The following is a 21201-nucleotide window of genomic DNA, read 5'->3' on the forward strand; positions in this document are numbered from 1 at the left end:
TTTTATCTTTATCAAAAAATTGTTCAAACCTCTTCCACAGAACCTTCTCACTGTGTTTGTGTCGCCATCAACAGGACCGTGCTCTACAGCGGCGCAAGTTGTACTCTAAGACCAGCAGATTAGTTTCTTTACTTCTTTTAATCAAACCTGCTTTTTTTTTTTTTTTTTTTAGATGATCTAAACTCTATGGATCAGATGTAAAGCAGCTTTCCACCCGTAAAAATAAATCATCCCTGCTGGAGATGTTGGGTGTTAAGCTCCTCCCCTGGTTCTTTAAAAACCACTTTGTTCGGTTCTGTTTCTACAAAACATCAAACACATTTTCAGACAATGATCACTTCAATTCTTTTTATTCATTGGGTCCATCTGTTTAACATTTTACAGTTTTTCTAGAAAACGTCAGTCCAAAGTTCAGACTGGGGGCAGGGCTGCTCTGATTGGTCAGCAGGGACAGGGCGTGCTGGCATCCAGCTCCACCGTCAGGCCTTTGCTCAGGAGGAACGCTTCTTGTTTGGGCTCCCGCCCGAGGAACTTCCTCAGCATCTCGGAGGCGTCCTCGGAGCCGCCAGGCTGCAGGATGAACTTTCTGTAGTCCAGACCCACCTGGAAGGACCGATCAGGAGACAGAATCTCAGCCAGACTTCATGTAAAACTGAATTGTCTGATGGCCTGATGGGAAACTTACCTCTGGGTTCATGATGCCCTCCTTTTTGAAGCGAGCGTAGAACATGTCCATGGAGAACACCTCGCTCCACAGATAACCGTAGTACTGAGCATCGTACCCGCCTGCCAGGTGTCCGAAGGTGGCTGGCATGTTGGTTCCTGCAGGATGGAGAGAACAGGAGGACTAATGAGTAAAAGTGGACATGTCACAGTTATAAAACTTACTTTAACAAATGAGGACTCATGAGTTTATGTGGGAAACCAGGTCCAGACATGGGGTGGGTGTCCAACAAAAGTCTGGTAACTAAGAACATAGAGCTCTTCACCTTCATAACACCTGCGGCAGGTTTTCCTTCCACTAAACTTTCCATTCATTTACTTGTGTGCAAGACTCAGCCTAAGTGAAGCTTCATATTTCTGGGATAAAATCGGCTCTTTGCTCCCATTTTATGTCAGGATTTCCTGCTGAATTTTCAATTTCCAGCCAGAATACTTTAAACTTATGGAAAGAAAAACTGATAAGTTTTAAATTTTTCTGAGACTAAAGGAACGGAACTGCTCTGAGTTGGTTCTGGTGAAAAGGCGCATTAGTGTGTGTATGTGTGTTATTTTGTTACCCTGTGAAGCTGGGATCCCCAAGACCTCCTGGCAAAGGCGCCCGTACTCCTCAGCAGGATCCAGCCCGGTTCTGGTGTGCAGCGCCTGATCCACTTTGGCCAGAACGATCTGCCGCAGGTTGAAGAGACCTGCAGGTGGGTCACATGTTGGTCAACTTTCAGCAGATTCCACCAACACAGAAACCACTATGAATAAAATATAAGACCTATGACTCGAAAGAAAAGAAAAACTATTTCAGTCAAGAAATCAGTCACAAACCAGGAGAAATTATCAAACCGACCAAATCAAATATAGAGGTAATTAATTAAAATTTACTTAATGAAAAAAAAAAAACTTTCTTGCTGAAAAAAGGTGTTAAATCTATTTTTTCCAACTCATCAAGTAAATAAAGACAAGCTGCTCTCTAGTTTGAAGCTATAGAACAGAGTAGGTAAACAAAGAGTGCCGAGCATCCAGAACGTCGAAGCATCAAAGCAACCTGACCAGTTTGATCCAGCGTCCAGATTTCTGCATCTGCGCATTTTTGACTCCCACAACACCTCCGGTGTGAAAGCAGCGTTACAGAGCGTACAACCAGCTCAACCACCAGCTGCCTTAAAGTATTCCCTCACTTTGGATACTTTTGGTCTGCTAGCAGGTGCCTTGATAGTCCTCGATTTGGACTCACCTGCTGCTGGAATTTTCGTATCGAAAAGGGAGCCGATTTGCACAGCAAAACTAGGTCTGTGGAGCAGAATTACCTGAACTCAGATGAGCCGTTTGCTGAGACCAAAATGAAAAGGCGATAAAAAGGCTGACAAAAAATAGTCAAACGAAAAAAAATCAGTCAACAAATTTTTCGATTAGTCTGATAAGTCGACTAATCGTGGCAGAACTAGACCAGATGACAGAACTTCTACGGTTATTTTTCATTATTTTAGAGCTTTCATCTAGTCTGATTTTGGCCCAGCTGATGATCCAGAGCAGCTCAGGAACAGAGTAGATGTTTGGGGAACTGGACTGAATGTGATGGAAGTTCTATTCAACACCAGAGGACCCAAATTAAAGACTTTTATCCTTTCTGGTCTCCTATTCTGTGGTTGGATCAGAACCACAGCGCTACCGCTCTAATACGCACCAGTATTGGCGAGCCGGGACTTGATGAGTTTGTCCAGCAGTTCCTCTGGGATGGGTTTTCCCGTCTTGTAATGTTTGGACATCCTCTGCAGCGGCTCCTTCTCCCAGACCCAGTTCTCCAGCATCTGAGATGGCGCCTCCACGAAGTCTCGCTCCACGTGGGTCCCACTGAACATGGCGTAGTCGGCCTGCAGACACACCAGAACCCATCCTCAGCAGTCGGCCCTCTCAGTTATCTCAGCGCGTCTGACTGCACCGCTTTAAGCCCACCTGAGCACAGAGCTGATGCATAACGTGGCCGAACTCGTGGAAGTAGGTCTCAACCTCATCGTGCTGAAGGAGGGACGGGGCGTCGGCCGTCGGCTTGCTGAAGTTGGCCACCATGGCTGCCACCGACATCTGGCGCGTTCCGTCAGGCAGCAGGCAGCCGGGCTGCAGGCCGAAGCAGGCGGCGTGACCGTATTTCCCCTCCCTGCAGGGAGACACCGCCAATTTAACCCTGACCCAACATATAAAGGTTCTGGTTCTGCTCAGGATAAAACAGCTCACTAAGAATTATTAGTCAGACGGACTCTTGAGCTCTGATCCAAAGTTGCAGAACTATCAGAGAAGCTGTGGACCAAAACTTTAACTGAAATATGGGAACATACTGAAGCTACGTTTGAGACATGGTTCTGGTTCTGACCTGGGGTAAAGGTCCAGGTAGAACTGTCCCACCACATGACCACTCTTACGGTCCTTCACAGAGTACAGAGTGACGTCAGGATGCCAGACGGGCGCTTTATCCACCAGCTGGAAGCTCAGCCCCAGCAGCTCCTGGTAGATGTCCAGCAGACCCTGAGTCACCACCTCCATGGGGAAGTACTCCTTCAGCAGGTTCTGGTCCACAGCATACTGGGTCTCCTCCACCTGAGGAATAATGTAGCCGAGGATTCAAAACCTCCAGGAACAGGGAGATGCCACCATGAGCCCAGTTAGGAAACGCTCCTTACCTGAGTCATGAAGTAGCGCGTGTCCCAGGCATGCAGCTGTCCGTCAAATGGAAGGCCTCTCTTCTCACACTCCTTCTCCTTCAGTTTGAGGATGACTGCTCGCTCTTCCTCACCCAGAGGCTTCAGCTTCCGGGCCAACTCCTCTGAAACACAGCGAGGACGAGTCAGAGAGGACAAGTCGAGAGAACGAATCTGAGAAGACAAGTCAGAGGGGACGATCTGAAGGAAAGAGTCAGTGAAGATGAGTCGGAGAAGACGAGTCGGACGGGATAGGTAAGAGGGGAAAGGTGAGAGGGGATGGTTAGAAACAAAGCAGCAGCGAAGTGAATCAAACATGGCTTTTTTACTGGTCTATCTAAAAAGTCGGGACTGGTTTGAAGAAGGAAGGGGAAACCAAGGCAGCACTGGGGTTAGATTTCCGGGCTGCTTTGACCAGGTTTTGTTCTCAGCCACCAACTGAAACACATCTGGATGTTCTTCCAGCTGTGTTGTTCTGCAGGACTCACCCAGGAAGCTGGCCACCTTCTTGCCAGATTTGGCCATGTTCATCTCCAGAACAAAGTCTGCGTGGGTGCTGAAGCCCAGCAAAGAGCTCTTCTGAGCGCGGAGCTTCACCAGCTCCTTTAGGATCACAGAATTCTCCTAAAAACACACAGTTTCAGCTGCTGAAGTCACTTTAAACCATGACACCATTAAAACTCATCGCATTAAGAACAGTTCTGCTCAAACCTCCCGATCCAGACCCAAGTTCTGATGACGTGCACCAATTCCTGCTTACCTCTTTGCAGCGGGAGTTGAAGGCCTCCTCCAGCTTCTTACGGGTTTCTGGAATGAAGCATTTCTTCATGGTTGGGAAGTAATGAGGATACTTCAGAGTGATCTTTAGATTGTCTCCATCCTTCTCCAGAGAGTTCAGGAAGTCCTCTGGGAGCCCACCTGTTTATCAGAACCAGTTTAGCAGACTGGGAGATCCTTCTGATTACAGAACTTTTGCTAAGAACCGAGTCTGACTCACCCAGCTGCTCCCTGGTGAAGGACAGGCTGGTAGTATCCTCGTTCAGGTTCTTGTTGAAGTCGATACAGAGGTTGCTCAGCTTCTTCTTGATGCTTTTAATCTCCTGGTTGAGCAGAAGAATAGAGGTGTTAGTTCAGGTTGCGAGAAGAAGAACCATAGCAGTGTTCTAGGTCTGATTCAGGGAACTGACCCAAACAGACAGTTTCAGATTCTATCTTCTCTCACCTCAGAGCTGAAAATTAATGTTGAGTCTAGGAGAAGCAGATGAACTATTGGAGCCAAATATGTGTATTTTTTTTTTTTTCTTTTTTTTTTTTTGTGATCACTAGATGGGGCTGTCAGCTCCGGGTTATAAACCAAGAGATGATCGTTAGTTGACGGGTGTTGAATCCGGAAGTGCATACAAGTTTTTCATCGCTGTGTAGGAGTCATTGTTATCCCTGCGGCCGTGCATCATGGAATAAATGATTTTCTTCACAAATGGTTCATCTGGCTGCAACAACTTTTTTACTACAAGGAGATCTTTGGGATCAGATTTACACGCGATCAACAGGTACAGCGTTAGCTGCTCGGCGCGTCATAGCAAGCCAGTGTGAAACTGGCTAAAATATGAACCTTCAAAAGTTCTAACAGAGAAAGTACATCTGTTTCTGCTGAATTAATGGGTTCTTGGAGGAGGAAAAGATGAACTGGATCTATGTGGTTCTTTTATTAAAATAAAATGTTCTGGTAAATGTTTTCCCTTTAGAGCCTTGAGGTTCCAGATAAACAACAGGAACCAGCAGGATAAGAACCCAGAGATAAATACAATAAACAAAAACAAGATGATAAAGCTTCTGATTTTATCAACAGCTTCAACGCTTCATGAAATGTTCACAGAACTTCAGCAGAACTCTGGCGATCCAAAAAAAAAAAACATCTTCAATTCTCAGGGGAAAAAGAAGGTTTGATCAGGTCTGGTTCAGCCTGAGGCAGCAGGAGGACCTTCTAGCTGTGGGAGAATTTTAAGGAGAAAACAGCGCCACCTGTTGGGTCTCCTTGGGCAGGTGCAGGCCGTTCCTCCTCCCCAGCTTGATCACCCGCTCCATGTAGCGTTTGGCCTCCGGAGGGATACTTTCAGTGTCGATCTTCTTCTGCAGAGAGGAACACAAACATCATCACACTAAGGCGGCTCAGCAGCCAATTAAAGCCTGTTGCTGCTTAATCAACCAATGGAAAGACACCAGTCAGTCACATGACCACAAGCAACAGTATGAAGACCTGAGGCGTCAAGGGAAGAAGCATGGGGGGTGTTTGATTTCAGGGGCTGAGGTCTGTGAAAAGGAGTCCGGAAGAATTTGGGCTATGGATTCAAACAGGTCCACCCTTCGCCGGCTTTCACTGCGCATATACTATTGCCTAGCATCCATGAGTTGACACACAAAGCAGGCAAAAAATGGATGCCAAACTTCTCACTACTGTTCTGTGTGTGAATTTCATTTTTGTGGAGTTTCAGCAGAAGTACTGTGATCACAGATATTAGGTTGATAGTCTCCACATTGCACAGATATTGAATTCTGTGCTTTTATTATATTAAACTGCACAATATTCACTAATGTTTGGCATGGAGCAGCCAGTTTGCTTGGACTTGTAATGAATCACGGGATCCTCAAGGCTACAGAGGAAACACTGGATCTGTCCTTTAAAACAGGCAAAAAGAAGGCTGCATTGGTCGGCCGCATAACGAGGAGTCTTCAACTCCAAACAGGCGCTGCGCTATGACGTAATCGGCAGACAAATCCAGCCTTCCAAGGACACAGCCAAGGAGTTCTAACTCGGCGATGTAGATTTTTGCTGCAGTTCAGACAGAACAACAGATGCTGATGTAACAAAGCCCAACAAACCAGATCCATCAGAATCATCTACAACCAAAACATGAGTGGGATGGACCTGACCAGGAAGTGAAAAAGTCTACCAGAGACTGGAGTTAGTGAAGAACATCTGAGGACTTTAATAAAATGACAAATCAGTCAAGGAACAGCGGGCCCGCCCACTGAGCACAGTCTGCGTGCAGTGACATCAGCTCACCTCCAGGGCGACGATCCTCTGATAGACGTCCTCCCTCATGCTCATCTCCACATCGAACTCAGAGAGCCGCTTATCGGCCTCGGTGCTGGCCGCCCGGACCTCCTTAGAGGGAGACACGTGTTGAGGGAAGTCCAACATGTTCCGCTTGACTGAGACACAGAGAGTGGATTCACATGAGTGGGAGGGGCTCACTAACTTCAAATCATGAAAACTAGACATGGTGAATCTTTAACAGAACCTGAGAGGAAGTTCTGCTCTCCAGGTATCATCATCGAGACTACAAAGAGACGGTCCAAACAGAAAACCAACACTGATCTGGTTTTAACCTCGACCAATTGAGCGATACTTCTATAAATATTTATAGATATATTTTATAGATTATAATATATTTATAGAAGTATAAACCGATACTTCTATAAATGATAATTTTACTGTTTGTTTTTAATAGAATAAAGGTGGACCAGTGAAGGTTAACCGTGACCTCATCATACCAGACCACGTTAGTGATGAAAGAAATCAGCCAGGATCAGAAAAACTGCTCCTCTAGCTTAAGAAGGTTATAGGAGGATTTAATAGCTTAGTGAAGGAAACCCAGACAGATTCCAGCCTCTGATCGATAGTTAAACACAGAGATTTGAACATCAGTTCTTAGGTAAATAAGACTTTCATTTCTAATCTATTTCAACCTCCTGAGCACGAACCTGAAGCCTCTTGTTTCAAAGAGTTCAGCTCCCATGAAAGAAGTTGGCAGTTAGGAGAAAATATGAAACCTATGATGCACCAACAAACCCAGATGCAGAAACTGTGCGCTCATCTGACTCCTCACCTTTTGTTCATTGGTCCCATTTTGCTGTAATTTCTGTTTCCTTCACTTCTTTCTTGTATCGTTATCGCCTCCTACCTGCATGCGTTCACCGATTCAGTGAATTTAGCAGCCATGCCTTGAAGTCACACAAGGTGTCAAGTTAAACCAACAAATTTGACAGGGTTGAATGTTTTACTATCTCCACATCTCTGGAGATCACTTTACAGAGAATCAAGTGCATCCATCCGTTTCACTACTGAATCTCAGCGGGCCAAACTATCAGGTATTCCTGTTCAGCTGTGCTCTCACACTGAGAACTATTCAGAGAAAGAACTTCAGCTGAGAGCTTCTCCAAAGGCATCACTGGTAGGAAATGGAAATTATTCACATTTAATTGAGAAAGCTTTCAATTTAAGCAAATGAATATTTGAATAAATATTAGTCTACATGCTTTGTAAAATAGTTTTTTTTTTTTTTACCTATTTTCATTCACTGTTAAGATGGAGGAAAATTATGAAAAGCATAGACTAAAAAAAATAGTTAAATGTTTAAAATCGAATGATTCGTAGTTGTTTGTGATGTTATCTCCTCTGTTTGCAGGTTATTAACCTACTGATGTTCTACTCATGCGGCACTGTGGAGAGATCCATCTAAAGGAAAGAAAGGAGGAATGAGCCGAGCTGTTCCTGCATCTCTTTAGTAGAATCGAGCCTTTCAGGTTTGGGCAAAGGCTGAAGTGACTTAAGAGATAAAAGAATTGACAGTTGACAATAAATTAGTAAAGCCGCTTGTTCCATTTGATATTGGTTAATGTTTTCTATTTTATTTATCATTTTTGTTGGAATTGTGTCATTTTTGTCATGTAAAGAGAGGGGGGAAAAGAATATTGATTAGATCGATGTCAAAATAATCTGTATCAGTATTGGTCTAAGGAAACCTGTAATGAGGCTCCACCAGTTGTTCAAATAACCGTGGCAACGGGTCCACTCCTTCAAAGAGGCATTTCTAAACCAGGATATCAGTGGTTTAAATGTGAAAATAACATTTCTGTGGTACTTGTACAGTGTCTGTTGGATTCAGACGGCGCCATCTGTTGATACTTTGGAGCTTGACTCAAAATGTTTGCATGGTGTTTCATCTGACTAATCAGAGCAAATGATAACTGGCTCACAAGGAGGCGACCAATCGGTGAGCAGATGATAAATGTATGATAAATAATCAGGAGGCTGGGCTGGCTCTACAGCTGCTTTCAGGGAGAACAAAGATGCTGCAGCCGCTTTGTGTTAAAACTGCTGATGGGATTTGAACGGCTGCACACAGCGGACTGTGCTGATTCAGCTTCAGCTCAGAGACAAAAGAAGCAGCTGCCGCTGACTCCCTCGCTACATTTAGGCAGCTGCAGGAAGATCAGAACTGTTCTGCAGTCTCTGTGGATGTAAACCTTCAGTCCAGAATATTTGGAGTCATTTTCACATGATGTGTGGTCCACTATTCTCCCCTGAAGCTGGTTTCGGTCTCAATAACAGAAACCACTGCTTCAGCTGTTCTGTGTCTTCAGAGTTGAGACCCTCCCAGGTCTCTGCTGCAGCTCCTCCTCTGGTGGATCCTGGTGAAAACATCCCAGCGAGCAGTGAAGGCCTCAGATCTCAGACTCAGGACAGATCAGCAGAACTTCTGCTGCTCCAAGGTTTCTAACAGCCACTGAGACTGACTGAGATGATGAGAACCCTCCTTCAGCTTTGAGTAAACCTGAGTCCACCTGAGAGATGTTTAGACCTGAGAGAAAACCTCTGGATGGACTGAAGGTCTAATGTTTCCCTCCAAATCAGATGTTTGCCAGGTTCTCCGTTGATGACTAAATGATCTGTAGTGAAGGTTTCTCCTAAATTCTGGACATTCAATAATGTCTGTCTAAAAACGACTCAGTAAAATTTAGAAAATAGAGTCAAAGATTTTGTAATTGATCTGACGTCTGTTTGTAGACTCTGACCTCTCCGTCTCATCAAACAGGAAGTCTGTTACTCTGGGACAGGAAGTTGGCATGCAGCTTGAGCAACGCTCACCTGTGTACTCCACCTCTACGTCCGCCAGCGCCTTTAGGGTGTTCTCCATGGTGACGGCATCCAGGTCCAGCTCTCCCACGCGGTCATAAACCTTCTTCGTGTTTCCCATGAGCTCGTCGGCCAGCTGCTGGATCTGCTCGGGGCCCAGGTCCCAGCGGAGCTGGTTCTCTGGGCGGACCGACATTGGGCTGCCAAGCACCACTTCACCTGGGACAAGATAGAGGACAGAGCAGAGGAAAAATATCAACATCCATAAAGACTTCTCCTGTTTTATCCACTCTGATCAAACAAACACCAACATCAGATATCATCAAAAGCCAAATTGTCCTCAGTCAGAGGAGTCATCAGCTGTACTGTAATCCTGGCCTCTACAGAAGATTCTTCCTCTCAGCATCTATAATAGTTTTATAATTTAGAGCTGAAAGGATTAAATAACTCAATCATCAACCAGCTTGGTAATAGAAAGCACCAACCACAAAGTCGGGGACATGACCACACAGATTCCTCAATCAACCAGTCTGAGATCTCAAAATCCACTTCAGAAACCAAACGCTTCACATTTATCTAAGCATCAACTACAAATGTATAAAAGCAACTACATTTTATATTGATGCTGTTTGCGATATTATTACCTCCCTTGTTAATTAATCTTGTAGAAATGTACAGTCAACCAATAATTTGGGGCATGAAACGATTCTGGTACCAATTTGTGGGCCAGAAGCTGAAAGGTTTGAAAACCTCTGACCCGAAGTAATAAACACAGATTCTATAACCTTAAATATATCATTAACTGAAAGAATAACTTACTTACAGCAAACCTTAAGAGGAAACCATACAATATCCATACATTTATTATTATCTGGGTAGTCAAAAAAATCTAGACACTAATTCAGCATGGCACCAAAGAAACACTAAAGAAAAGTGTTGTTTACATACTTTGGCTCTTCTTTAGATTCTTGGATTATTTGCACATCAGAATAAAACTTAAGATGACATTTTAATTTGTTTGACCTGAAACACTTTGACTTATAACAACACTTTATTTACACGATTCAAAACATATAAAAAATTATTGATGTAAAAAAAAGTGTCAGCTAAAAATCATTAAATGAGGAGCTTGTAAAATCGTTGTTGTACATCTGACACAGGACATAAGAACATGAAAAACTGAACTGGGACAAAAAAAAAAAGACGCGTGGGTGTAAAAGTTTTGCCACCTGGTTACGGTACATATTCTCTTTCTCAGCTGTTTTTTTTTTCTCTCTCTTAACTTCTGGGTTCAGTATTTACCACCTGTGTGTCCAAAACACAACAAAAGACCAGTGATGTAACACTGGGGCTGACCTTTGACCCGAGGCCAGTCTGCCAGGACAAAGCCTGGTAGGCGTAAAGGTATGCGTGGCCCCAGAAAACAAAGGCTTATAGTGGACAAAATGAATGACACCTGAGTCACATGACTGCAGATCAGAGTCTAGAAGGCCAAACTCTACAAGACACTGCTATTGCAATTTTTTTTGCAATTAATAAAAATTTTTGCGAGAACATGAATAAAATAAAATCCTGTCTGAAGGTCTTAGTGATGGTCCAAACCCTGGATACACCATGGTTGGGTCACGGAAAGCAATTAATCCAAAATTTAAAACAAACTACATAAAAATCACCAACATGACAGAGGAGCCACTAGCTGGGAAAACAAGTGAAAACAAGTGATATGTTTTAAGGGTTATTTGAATTAATCTAGGAGAAAATAATTTTAGCTTTGCATCTTTTCCCTGTTTAGTTTATAAAACAAATACCCAAATAATGTATAAATTGTACAAACACTGAAAGAGGGCAGACTGTAAACCAGGATGTAAAAATAGACAAAAATCAGGTTTAAGTTTATAAGTATTTCCTTTGACTGTATAAAACATAATCTAAGGAAGCCTGGGTGGACCAAATTACTGATAATCTTTTTTCTCACTTATTGTTTTACATGGAGATTAATTCATTCAGGAGCAGAAGACACGGACCAAAACCGGTTTTCACTCATATTTAGGTTGTAACTATAGATAATCCCTGATATAATGAACAATTGCTCAAACCTCCAGTTTATCCGGATCAGTTAATCATAATCTGACAGCTTTAGACATGGGTTGGGACTCAGTCACTTAGCTCCATATGTTAGCAACATGCTACATAGACCTGAACGTATAGATAAAATGTGACCGGAAACTACATCGTATCAAAAAGCAGTTATCTCCTACTAGCTCCGCTCAGAAGCATCACCTGGACAGAAGCAGCGTGCTGCAGGTGAGCTCACACCATCTGTCTCAGGTGTTAGCAGCATGCTAATTGCCGGTTAGCTCACGCCGCCAGAAGCCGCTCCGCAGAACTCCCCGCTGAAAAGTGGACATTTTACCGCAAACCACGGCTGGCGGCGTAAAGCCGGCATGCAACCACTCACCTGTCGGCCCCATGCTTCACAGAAACGACAGACTTGGGTTCGGTTCGTGCGGCTCACTGGAGGTAGGCTTGGTGGACAAGGATTAAAGAAGGAGGCGTCACTTCCGCGGAGACCTTTCAAAATAAAGCGTACATAAAAACAAGTTGGATCTTTTCTGTTTTTAAAAGAGCTTATTAACATGACACAATATTTAAAATACATCCAGATTTAATAAGTTCATTTAGTGAATAATCAATTTCCCCAAACCGATTTAAGAGGGATTAAGACATTCGTTGTTCGATCTTTTATTGTTTCAAGTTTAATATCCCTACAGTCAGTACCTCTGATTGTGAGAGCATGGTTCTGAACCAGTAGGTGGAACAGACCTTCTAGATCTTATATTATTGTTAACAGAAGAGGTTCCAGTCCCAATGGCAGAAAGGAAAATGAGACCGACAGATGCAACCAAGCATCCCCTGGTCTCTGGTGCAGAAGCAGGCCCCACAGTCAATTCCTGTACTAAGATGCTCAATTTATGTTCCAACCTTTAAATAAGCTTGAGATCTATGGCTGTGTATCCCATAAAATAAGTAGAGCAGCTCCATCATCCAGTGATAACTTAAAGAGTAAGCTGAGTTGGATCTTCTCATCAGGAAGTGTCCTTAATAAAAAGTTGGGCAGACACACACAAAGAAAATTCATATACCTTCTTCCTTATAATGTAGCTCCTCAAGGAGCTGTTAGGATAAATGGAGGAGCTTAGTCCAAGGAGGTGCCAGATGTGTTAACATTAAACTCTGGAGTTTAAAACCATGAGGAAATGTCTTTATCTCCAGGAGGGATGAAGTTTCTGCTACTGTTTCAGAAGATTCTTCTTTTTCATAAAGAAAATTTAACTTATTAAAAAAACTAATCTTTAAAGCCAATATTTTATCACTTCTTTATTTAGCCAGTAAAGAGTAATTTTTGAGACCATTAAGGATTAAAAGCACAAAATGTTTGAACTCTAAGTGATTATTCGAACTGGGAAATATGACTTCCATTCAACACGTCCTGTTCTAACACACTGATGGACTTCCTTCAAAGAAGATGGTGACTTTTCTGATTGAATATTAATGGGTAATACAAGAAAGATAAAATAAATGTAAAAATCCTGAAATGATAGAAATGTTTTAGTATGGCTGATATGATCATTTTCAGGCTTGTAGTGCCCCCTGCTGATCAAAACACTAAATGCACCAAACCCAATAAATTAAGTTGGTTACCTGTCTCATATTTTACCTCTGTTGTCCAGGTGACCCGTCCCCTTTTTTGGGGCCCTCTGACTCAAAAAAACACAATGAACTGAGGGCAGAAAAAAAATTTTTAAATTTGGTCCTGGTCCTTAAGGTCTCTGAATAGGGTGTTTAACATTGGTCTGGCTGAAAATGGCATATTTGTTGTTCTATGAGTCCTAATTAAAGCTGGTTATAAGCCTCACAATGAAACAACAGATTTTTCTTCTTTTTACGGTATGCTCATGAATATTTAGATGAGCTGTGCGCTGATTGGTTGGTTTACAACGAGCGAAGCTGCTGAGCAAAGACGCATCATTGCAACAAGCACTAACTGAAACATCAAATTGCTGATATGGTAGGATGACCAAACGTCCTCTTTTTCACGGACATGTCCTACTTTTCATACCGAAAAAAATATCCGTGGGGAATTTCAAAATAGTCCAGGATTTTCGTTGACTACAGTGCAGCCTGTAGTCCAAACAGGGAGCCAGCGAGGGATGGAGCGACCCGGTGACGGTAGCTTGGACTACGGCGGCCCGGTGCTTCCCCCCGCCTACCTGGTAAGGCACAAACCGTCACCGGGTCGGATTTGGTCGCTCCGTCCCTTGCTGGGGCCCGGTTCGGTCCAGTCAGCGGACAAGCAGCACCCCCTGGGGCGTGACAAAAGTACAGGCTAGAACGAAATAAGACAACATCCCCGAATTGACGTCAATTCGGTGCTTCGTTTGGATCCGCCCATTTTATGGTTAAGGTTTAGAATTGTGAGATTTGCAGAGACAGGAGGTGTATGACAATGTAAACTCAGTTTTGCATTCTATTCTATTTAAAGGTGAACTCTAAAGTCACTAGTTTGGCAGCTCTGCGCTGCCGCAGCGCAAAAGATGTCTGCCTCTACACATACAAACTGACTCCTATAATTATAAATGTAACTATAAATATCAATTTCTAAGGCAAGGAAAACATCAATATTGAAACTTTCAGTTCATAGGTGATAAACGACATACATATAAGTTATATATAACATTTATGTCAGTAAATCCCTGTACTTATTACACACTGTACCTTTAACACAGCACAAAGAAGACAAACACACTGGTTCTACAAATGTTCTCCACAATATCTTGTTCAGATTAGCAAAGGTACCTGGGTTTGGACGCCAAGTATTCAGTGAGATCATCAGTCTTTGGGTTAGAGACAAAACTCCCAGCGTATTTACAGACTGACCTGCATCGATTCTTGAAACAGAGACAACAGCATCATTTATGAGTTGATTCGTGAATAATCATACAAACCTCCCAGTCGGATGGAGCTGACATGCAGATCTGTAGAGAACTGGGAGCTGCATCTGGATGTCTTTTTCTACAAAGTTGAACAAGTGAAAATATGAACTTTGAAGCTTCTGCACAGGTACAGATAATATTTGAGCAAATAAGCTGTCCTGATCGAAAAAATGTCTCTGCTACGCCCTCAGGTTGCTCTAAACTACATTAACCATGATGCAATGAGACAGCTCAGCCATAGAGCTTAAGCACATTTTTATTCATAGATAAATGGAAACAACAACCTAAAAAACAAAAAATAAATAATATTACAAAAACATTTAAAAGAGAACAGAACCAAAAAAATGTAATATAATATGTAATATATAATGTAGTCAAACATGTTTGATGTTTCCTCATACCACAGAGAAAGGGAGACAAAGTGGAACAACAACAAAGTCCACAAAATGCTGCCATGAATTTATCAACTTTGTCCTTAAGGGAAAAACAAATCTTCCCCATTTGCAAAATGTTTATTTAAATCACCATCATTTTGAAATGTTGAATTGTAAGGTTTCCATAATTTCGATCCAATACATTTTTCATTCTCTATCTGCAAAGCAGCGTTGATCTTATGTTTCAGCATTAAGGTTCCAAATGTTCTCCCCATTGTGATGTCATTCACCAGCCTTAAGGTTCTAAAGGTTGGTGAAGATTCTCAGTCATCCAGGTCATAGTCATTCCGGAAAATAAAATTAAAAACAAACCTCTGGACTTTGTTTCCAAGTTTGAAGACGTTTCGCTTCCCATCCAGGAGGCTTTTTCAATTCAAAGTGTCAGGAAAAGTATTGAGTTCGAAGTTCTGAAGGTCTTCGCCATTATGCTCTTCTCTGTTGGTCCCAAGATTTAAAGTGGAAATGAAATGGTTAACCAAACTTAATTCATTATATTGTGTCTTTCTATCATTAATCAATCTATTACAAACATGAAAAAATATCAACATTTAAAAAATGTAAAATTGTTTTATAATTGTTTGGCAACAGTGCCGCTATGTTGAGCATAGACACCGATATGCTTCCCCCCCGCCTGTCCATAAGTGGGTCGGTGTAGATGGAAAAATGCCAGGACCGAAAATCATGATGCTTCAGCCCCACGTCAGAACTAAGCTTGTACAAGCATAAAAAATTATGCAGTATGTGCATTTTTTATGATTCTGCTGTATGTGGTCTGACTGTAGCATTATGCTCTAATTTGTAGTTACTGATCTGTTGTTACTATGTTTTAATTTGACAAACCAGATCTTCTCGAATTTCTTTTTCCTTTTTGGTGTGATTGCATTTGCGGACCTTGACCTCCAGCGGACCGAAGTGAAGCTAAAAATAGCTCGGCTATAAGACGTACAGTGACGTGCAGAGGCGTAGCAGTGGATGTGGAACAGTTCGCATTGATTGACATGACTGTGCTCCACAGGACATACGTGAGGGCAGCAGAGCGGAGCGCTGATGGAGGATGTGGAATCTTGGGGTTACTCCACACCAAAGGTCCATCACTAGAGCTTAGTTCTCTGTCTTTAAACCAATCGAGCCTCTTATTAAACTTCTTTTATACCTCATCAGCAGCCATCAACATGAACACAGCTCTGCAGCACACGGTCCCTCCAGAGCAATGGTCTACCTCTTATCATGATTCCATTTCCACAAGAGGCAGTCAGGTTATCATAGGGTCTATGCTCTCCCTCACCGGTCGCTCCAGTCTCTCGGTTCCGGCGTCCTTCAGGGTCAGCATGGCCACCTCCAAAACTTTCATCTCTCGGCACAGCAATCTAAACATGCAAACATTGTTAATGAACAACCTCCCCTGCAGTACGTGGTCCAGGTCAGCCTCCTGACAACAGATAGACTGGAGGATACAGAGCGAACCAACCCTGTGACATCACCGCTTGGAGTACTGCAACATCAGAATCAGAATCAGAATCAGAATCAGAAATACTTTAATAATCCCAGAGGGAAATTACTTTTGTTACACGCTCTAGTTACACGCTCTAGTTACAGTTTTACATGATACATGGCGGCACCATTGCCAAAAAATTATAAAACAATGCTTCGTTTTATCATCTAAGTTAATTTGTTTCACATTTGTAATATGATTATTGATAATAATAGACACAATGTTATTTTGGTCAACCATTTAATTTCCATTTTGAAATGTTTTCCTCAATCTGATGCTATGTGTCAGTTTAAAAGTTCTCCCTATTGAAATCGTATCTGTTGGCTTTAAAGGAGAAGTTCGGTTTTTAACACTTTTAGCCCATTTTCTGTAGTGTCCAGGATGAAATCGAATGATCAACACCAAAATTTTGACAATTGCTCCTGTCTCTGCTTTTTGGCTCATTTAGAATCCACCCCTGGCTGCTTTAGAATGGCTTCCATAGAGCATGTCCGATAATGTCCTTAAAACAACCTTAAACGTTCTTTTTTTTAAATATGCTACTCACCGGGTCGTCAGCGCTGTTCAATGACGTTCCAAAAAAAGTTTCGTGAAGAAAAAACGTTCCTGTAGTGTTTTATTTAGCATTTTGTAAATCCCATTGAGTTCTGTTGGAATAGTCAATATTCCTCTGCCACCGGAAACGGAAATGGGGCCTGTTTACACAGTTGTAGTCTTTTCGCTTCACTCTGTGTACTCCGACGTCGAGAATCAAGAATCCACCTTTCGTATTCCATTTTCAGAGTTTTTTAAAGTGTTTAACAGAGACGTTAGCACCTCGACGGTTTTACAGGTTCTACCTATTTCGTTCTTAGCTGTCAGCCTAATGGTACATCTGATGTGTTGGTCTAAAGGTTCTGCTCACTATGATCTCTCATGTGTACGGCCAGCTTGCTGCTCTGAGTGAAGCTTTTTTTGCAGAAGCTGCAGGAATATGGCCGCTCTCCCGTGTGCGTCACCATGTGCGCCGTTAACGTCCGATTTTCTGAGAAACTCCTCCCGCAGATGCAGCAGGAGAACGGCTTCTCACCGGTGTGGGTCCTGATGTGGGTGGCCAGGTTGCGTTTGTCTGTGAAGGCCTTGTCGCATCTGTCGCAGGAAAACGGCCTTTCGCCAGTATGGGTTCTGATGTGGGCGGTTAAACTGCGGTTTTCGCTAAAACTCTTTCCACACATCTTGCAGGAATATGGCTTCTCCCCTGTGTGCGTTCTCATGTGTGTTGTGAGATGGCAGCTCCGAGCGAAGCTCCTGGTACAGATGGAACAGGTGTAAGGTTTCTCACCGGTGTGAATTCTGATGTGGACCAACAACTCGTCGCTCCTGATGAAACCTTTGCCGCACACCTTGCAGGTAAACGGCCTCTCGCCTGTGTGGGTGCGCCTGTGGGCTGACAGGCCACCGCTCTGACTGAAACATTTTCCACAGACGTTGCACAGGTAGGGCTTCTCCCCTGTGTGGGTTCTCGTGTGGATGGTCAGATGTCCGCTGGAGGTGAAGCTCTTCCCACAGGTGTTACAGGTGAAAGGCTTCTCGCCTGCGTGGATCCTCATGTGAAAGGTCAGGTTGCTTCGCTGGCTGAAGCGTTTACTACAAGTCAGACAGGAGTAGGGTTTCTGTCCAGTGTGGGTCCTTATGTGCACCAGCAGGTTGTCATACTTGATAAAGTTTTTGCCGCAGACCTGACAGGAGAAAGGCCTCTCACCTGTGTGGATCCTGCGGTGAGCTCTCATGTTGTAACTCTGAGTGAAACTTTTTCCACATATGTCACATTGGACTGACCTTTTATCTGGGTTAGTACCAGAGGCTGCCTGCAAAGCTGAAGACATTCCTACACTGTGTTCATCATGTTCCTTTGTTGCTATTAGGTCTTCCATGTCGTCACCTCCTCCCTGATCCTGCTTTGCAGCTTCAGGAGAGCATGGAGTGTGGACCTGACCCTGTTTTGGTTCTGGTTCATCATAGTCTGTGTCCTCTTGAGTGACAGTCACTATGAAGGCATCACTCTCCTCATCCTTCAGTAAAATCTCCTCTTCATCCTCACTGATGCAAACTTCTACATATTCATCTTTGTTCAGCTCAGGTTCTGATTCTTCTTGCTCCTCTTTAATCTGTGGAAGTTCTGGTTCCTCCTGGCCCCGGATGGAACTCATGTCCTGGTCATCAAGAATCTCCCTGTCACTAGAGAAGGAGCTCTGTTGGAGAACTGGCAAAAGAAAGAGACAAGAAGACATCTAATAAGACGAAAGTGTGATTAGAAGCAGAAAAATGTGTTTTAATTTTAGAAAGAAGCATCCCACTAATGTCAAAATGTAGCTCCAGACTTTGATTGTTTCCGTGACCTTAAAGCCTGCAAACCCAGATTGCAGTGATGCTGGAGTTTTATGTTACTTTTGGGTGGAAAAATGCTTCCTCTTCCTTCTTCTTCTTCTTGTGTTTTATGGTAGTTGGTAAACGACTTAAGATATCTCAAAGAAAAACCCTCTGATTTAGAGTCTGAGTCAAAAATGTTTTTTTTTGTTTAACTTTAATTTATTGGTTTGTAGTCTATTCATCAATTCATTTCTCTCACTTGCATATTTAGTGCTAAACAATATGACATGTTCCACTGTTTCCTCATGAAAACAAAAATCACACTTTCCAGTAGTATGTTTCCCTATTTTAAACAACTTGCTATTTAAACTTTTATGGCCAAAGCATAACCTTGATATTACTATTACCTCCTTTCTATTCCTTGATTTGAACATTATAAAAGCATCTACAAGTTCTTTCTTTTTTCCAAGTTCTTTCTTCATCCTGCTCAAATCCTTTTCTTAATTACTGATATTATGTCACCTTTACTAAATGGAATTATTAGATCAATTAAACTACGTTTAGTTGCTTGTTTTGATTATCTGTCAGCCATCTTATAAAATAAATAATTAATCCCATTGTTTAAATTCTAAATAATAATTGCTGGATTTCTGCTAATAGATCAGGTCTCCTGTCTGATTGATTGTGTTTAAATGAAAATAAGCTGAACTAGAATCAGAGCAAAATAAACTTCTTAATTTCTTTAATCCATTCTAATGCCAACATGATCCCAAACATTTTTCCTGTGTAGATTGAAATTCCATCACTGATTCTTTTTGATTTGAAATTCTGGAACTACAAACTAAACACTATTCCTATTATTTGAATCTTTTGAAGCATCTGTAAAAAAATTAACATAAACATAATATTTGTTATCTAAATATTGCTGAACCTCAAAATGAATCTCAATGAATCACACTAAATGACATAGACTTAGATAGACCTTATTATCATGTTGTATACATAGTGAATTATTTTTTGAGCTGCAGCTAAGCAGTGAAAAAGAACAATAAAGTGCAGCAGTGATCAAAACATAAACGGTGTAGGAGAGACATGGTGCAAAAAGGCATTGATGTAGAAGGTTTAGAGCAGTGCAAAATAAATAAATAGATATGGTAGAAAATGCAGTAGAAAAGACTAAGTTTATTTCTATTTTTGAAGATTCACTATGTAGTGCAAGTATAATGTTATCAGTTTGATGCAGAGTCTCTTTTTGTAACTTATTAGAGTTTTTGAACAGTCTGATCGCCGTGGCGAAAAAACTGTTACAGTAAAGGGCTACGTCAGCAAGTGAAGAAGCAGACTACAAATACTGTTTTAGCAAGGAAGGTCCGGTTCTAATGCTACGTTTACACCGGACGCAGCAGGCGCAGCAGAGGCAGCGAGTTTACATGCAAAGTCAATGGTTGACGCGCATCAAGGCGCAGGAAAAGGTCCCGCAGCGCGTTTTGAGCAGCAGGCGCAGCGCGTCAGGAGCGTTTAAGCATCTGACGCGCGTGACGCATCGCAAACACGCTGCTGCTGCTGGAGATGGAAAAAGTGAACTTTTGCTGCTCGATGCGCCACGTCAACCAATAAGAGACGCTGATCTGGGACCTGACAGGGAGACAGACACATCGCTGATGATACAGAGCGCTGTGATCGTTCCTCTGAAACACTTTATTAACGCCTAAATTAACTTAAAATTGCTGAAACCTGCCGACAGAATATGTTCGCTTTTATTATCCTGGTGCCTGCAGTTTAGATTATTTAGATGAAAACCACCTACCAGCCGCCGCGGTGAACTGCGAGGAGGCGACCCGGCCAGAGGCTGCTGTTGAATGGGATTCCTACTGACAGCACCGCTGGTATGTGGGGGTCTGAGCGGCTCCAACAGAAATAATATTAGAAGGTGGGATTGTAATCTGGTTTAAATGACTGCACTGATTAAGTCTTCAGGTGGATTTTCCCACTTAAAAACATATTAAAACTCCTTTATTCTCACTGATCACAGCAAATATAGCTGTAAGACAAAGAAAGGAAAGAGTAGCTCCGCCCAACGTGGGTCAGAGCCACTTTTGCACCGCGCAGCCAGAGCACCAAAGCTGCTTCAGCCGCGCGTCAGAACTAACTGGTACAAGCAGCAAAAATGAAGCAGCAGACGCGATTTAGCTGCACCTGCTGCGTCCGGTGTGAACGTAGCATAAGCTGTTATGTGTAACCTTAACCAAATAAATCCACTGGATATATTTAGCATATGCGATTAATCATTGCTAAAAAAAAAAAAACGAATGCGTAACGGGCCATCTTCACATAGCCAATACTTCGTACTGTAGATGTAATAGTAAAATAAAAATGCTTCCATTTTTATCTAATTTAGCGTTTGCTAATAAATGATTAAAATCTGATGAATTTATAAAAGCAAATATTCCCCTAAAAAAGATGAAACATCTAATTAAGCTCTGATCAACCTCTCCCAGTAGAGATGTCTTCGGACTGACAGTACCTGCCTTATTCTAGGCACGATTAGAAAGATATTTTAAATGGGAAGTTTTTTCTAGCCTCATCTTTTTTATATATATATATA

At 42.4% G+C, this 21201-nt stretch overlaps 2 protein-coding genes across 2 annotated transcripts in view; both read right to left on the minus strand.

Moving 5' to 3' along the window:
- Positions 1 to 341: 341 nt before the first annotated feature.
- On the minus strand, positions 342 to 11898 carry thop1 (thimet oligopeptidase 1). Its single transcript, XM_015376539.1, has 14 exons — positions 11786 to 11898; positions 9340 to 9546; positions 6472 to 6620; positions 5430 to 5537; positions 4405 to 4507; positions 4168 to 4325; positions 3896 to 4031; positions 3390 to 3532; positions 3083 to 3306; positions 2668 to 2869; positions 2399 to 2585; positions 1281 to 1409; positions 686 to 822; positions 342 to 603 (listed from the first exon to the last, which is right to left on the minus strand). Exons 1-14 carry the CDS (start codon positions 11796 to 11798, stop codon positions 442 to 444), a joined length of 2058 nt encoding a protein of 685 aa, XP_015232025.1. The 5' UTR covers positions 11799 to 11898; the 3' UTR covers positions 342 to 441.
- A 4479-nt stretch (positions 11899 to 16377) lies between these two features.
- The window catches only part of LOC107085897 (zinc finger protein 629-like), a 32321-nt gene continuing 27497 nt past the window's right edge, over positions 16378 to 21201 (minus strand). The window contains exons 9-10 of the mRNA XM_015376534.1: positions 17070 to 18489; positions 16378 to 16577 (exon numbers count right to left, since the gene is read on the minus strand). Of these exons, the coding sequence (XP_015232020.1) occupies positions 17135 to 18489 (1355 nt within the window). The 3' untranslated portion in view covers positions 16378 to 16577; positions 17070 to 17134. The remainder of the gene's footprint in view (positions 16578 to 17069; positions 18490 to 21201) is intronic.

The sequence above is a fragment of the Cyprinodon variegatus genome, unplaced genomic scaffold (assembly GCF_000732505.1).
Source record: "Cyprinodon variegatus isolate N-32 unplaced genomic scaffold, C_variegatus-1.0 Scaffold136, whole genome shotgun sequence".
Taxonomy (NCBI): Eukaryota; Metazoa; Chordata; class Actinopteri; order Cyprinodontiformes; family Cyprinodontidae; genus Cyprinodon; species Cyprinodon variegatus.

Excerpts from the sequence above, each read along its gene's own strand:
- thop1 (XM_015376539.1), bottom strand. Across the intron at positions 3,307-3,389 it reads CGCGCTACTTCATGACTCAG|GTGGAGGAGACCCAGTATGC; the intron begins GTAAGGAGCGTT and ends ATTATTCCTCAG. Across the intron at positions 604-685 it reads AGGGCATCATGAACCCAGAG|GTGGGTCTGGACTACAGAAA; the intron begins GTAAGTTTCCCA and ends CGGTCCTTCCAG.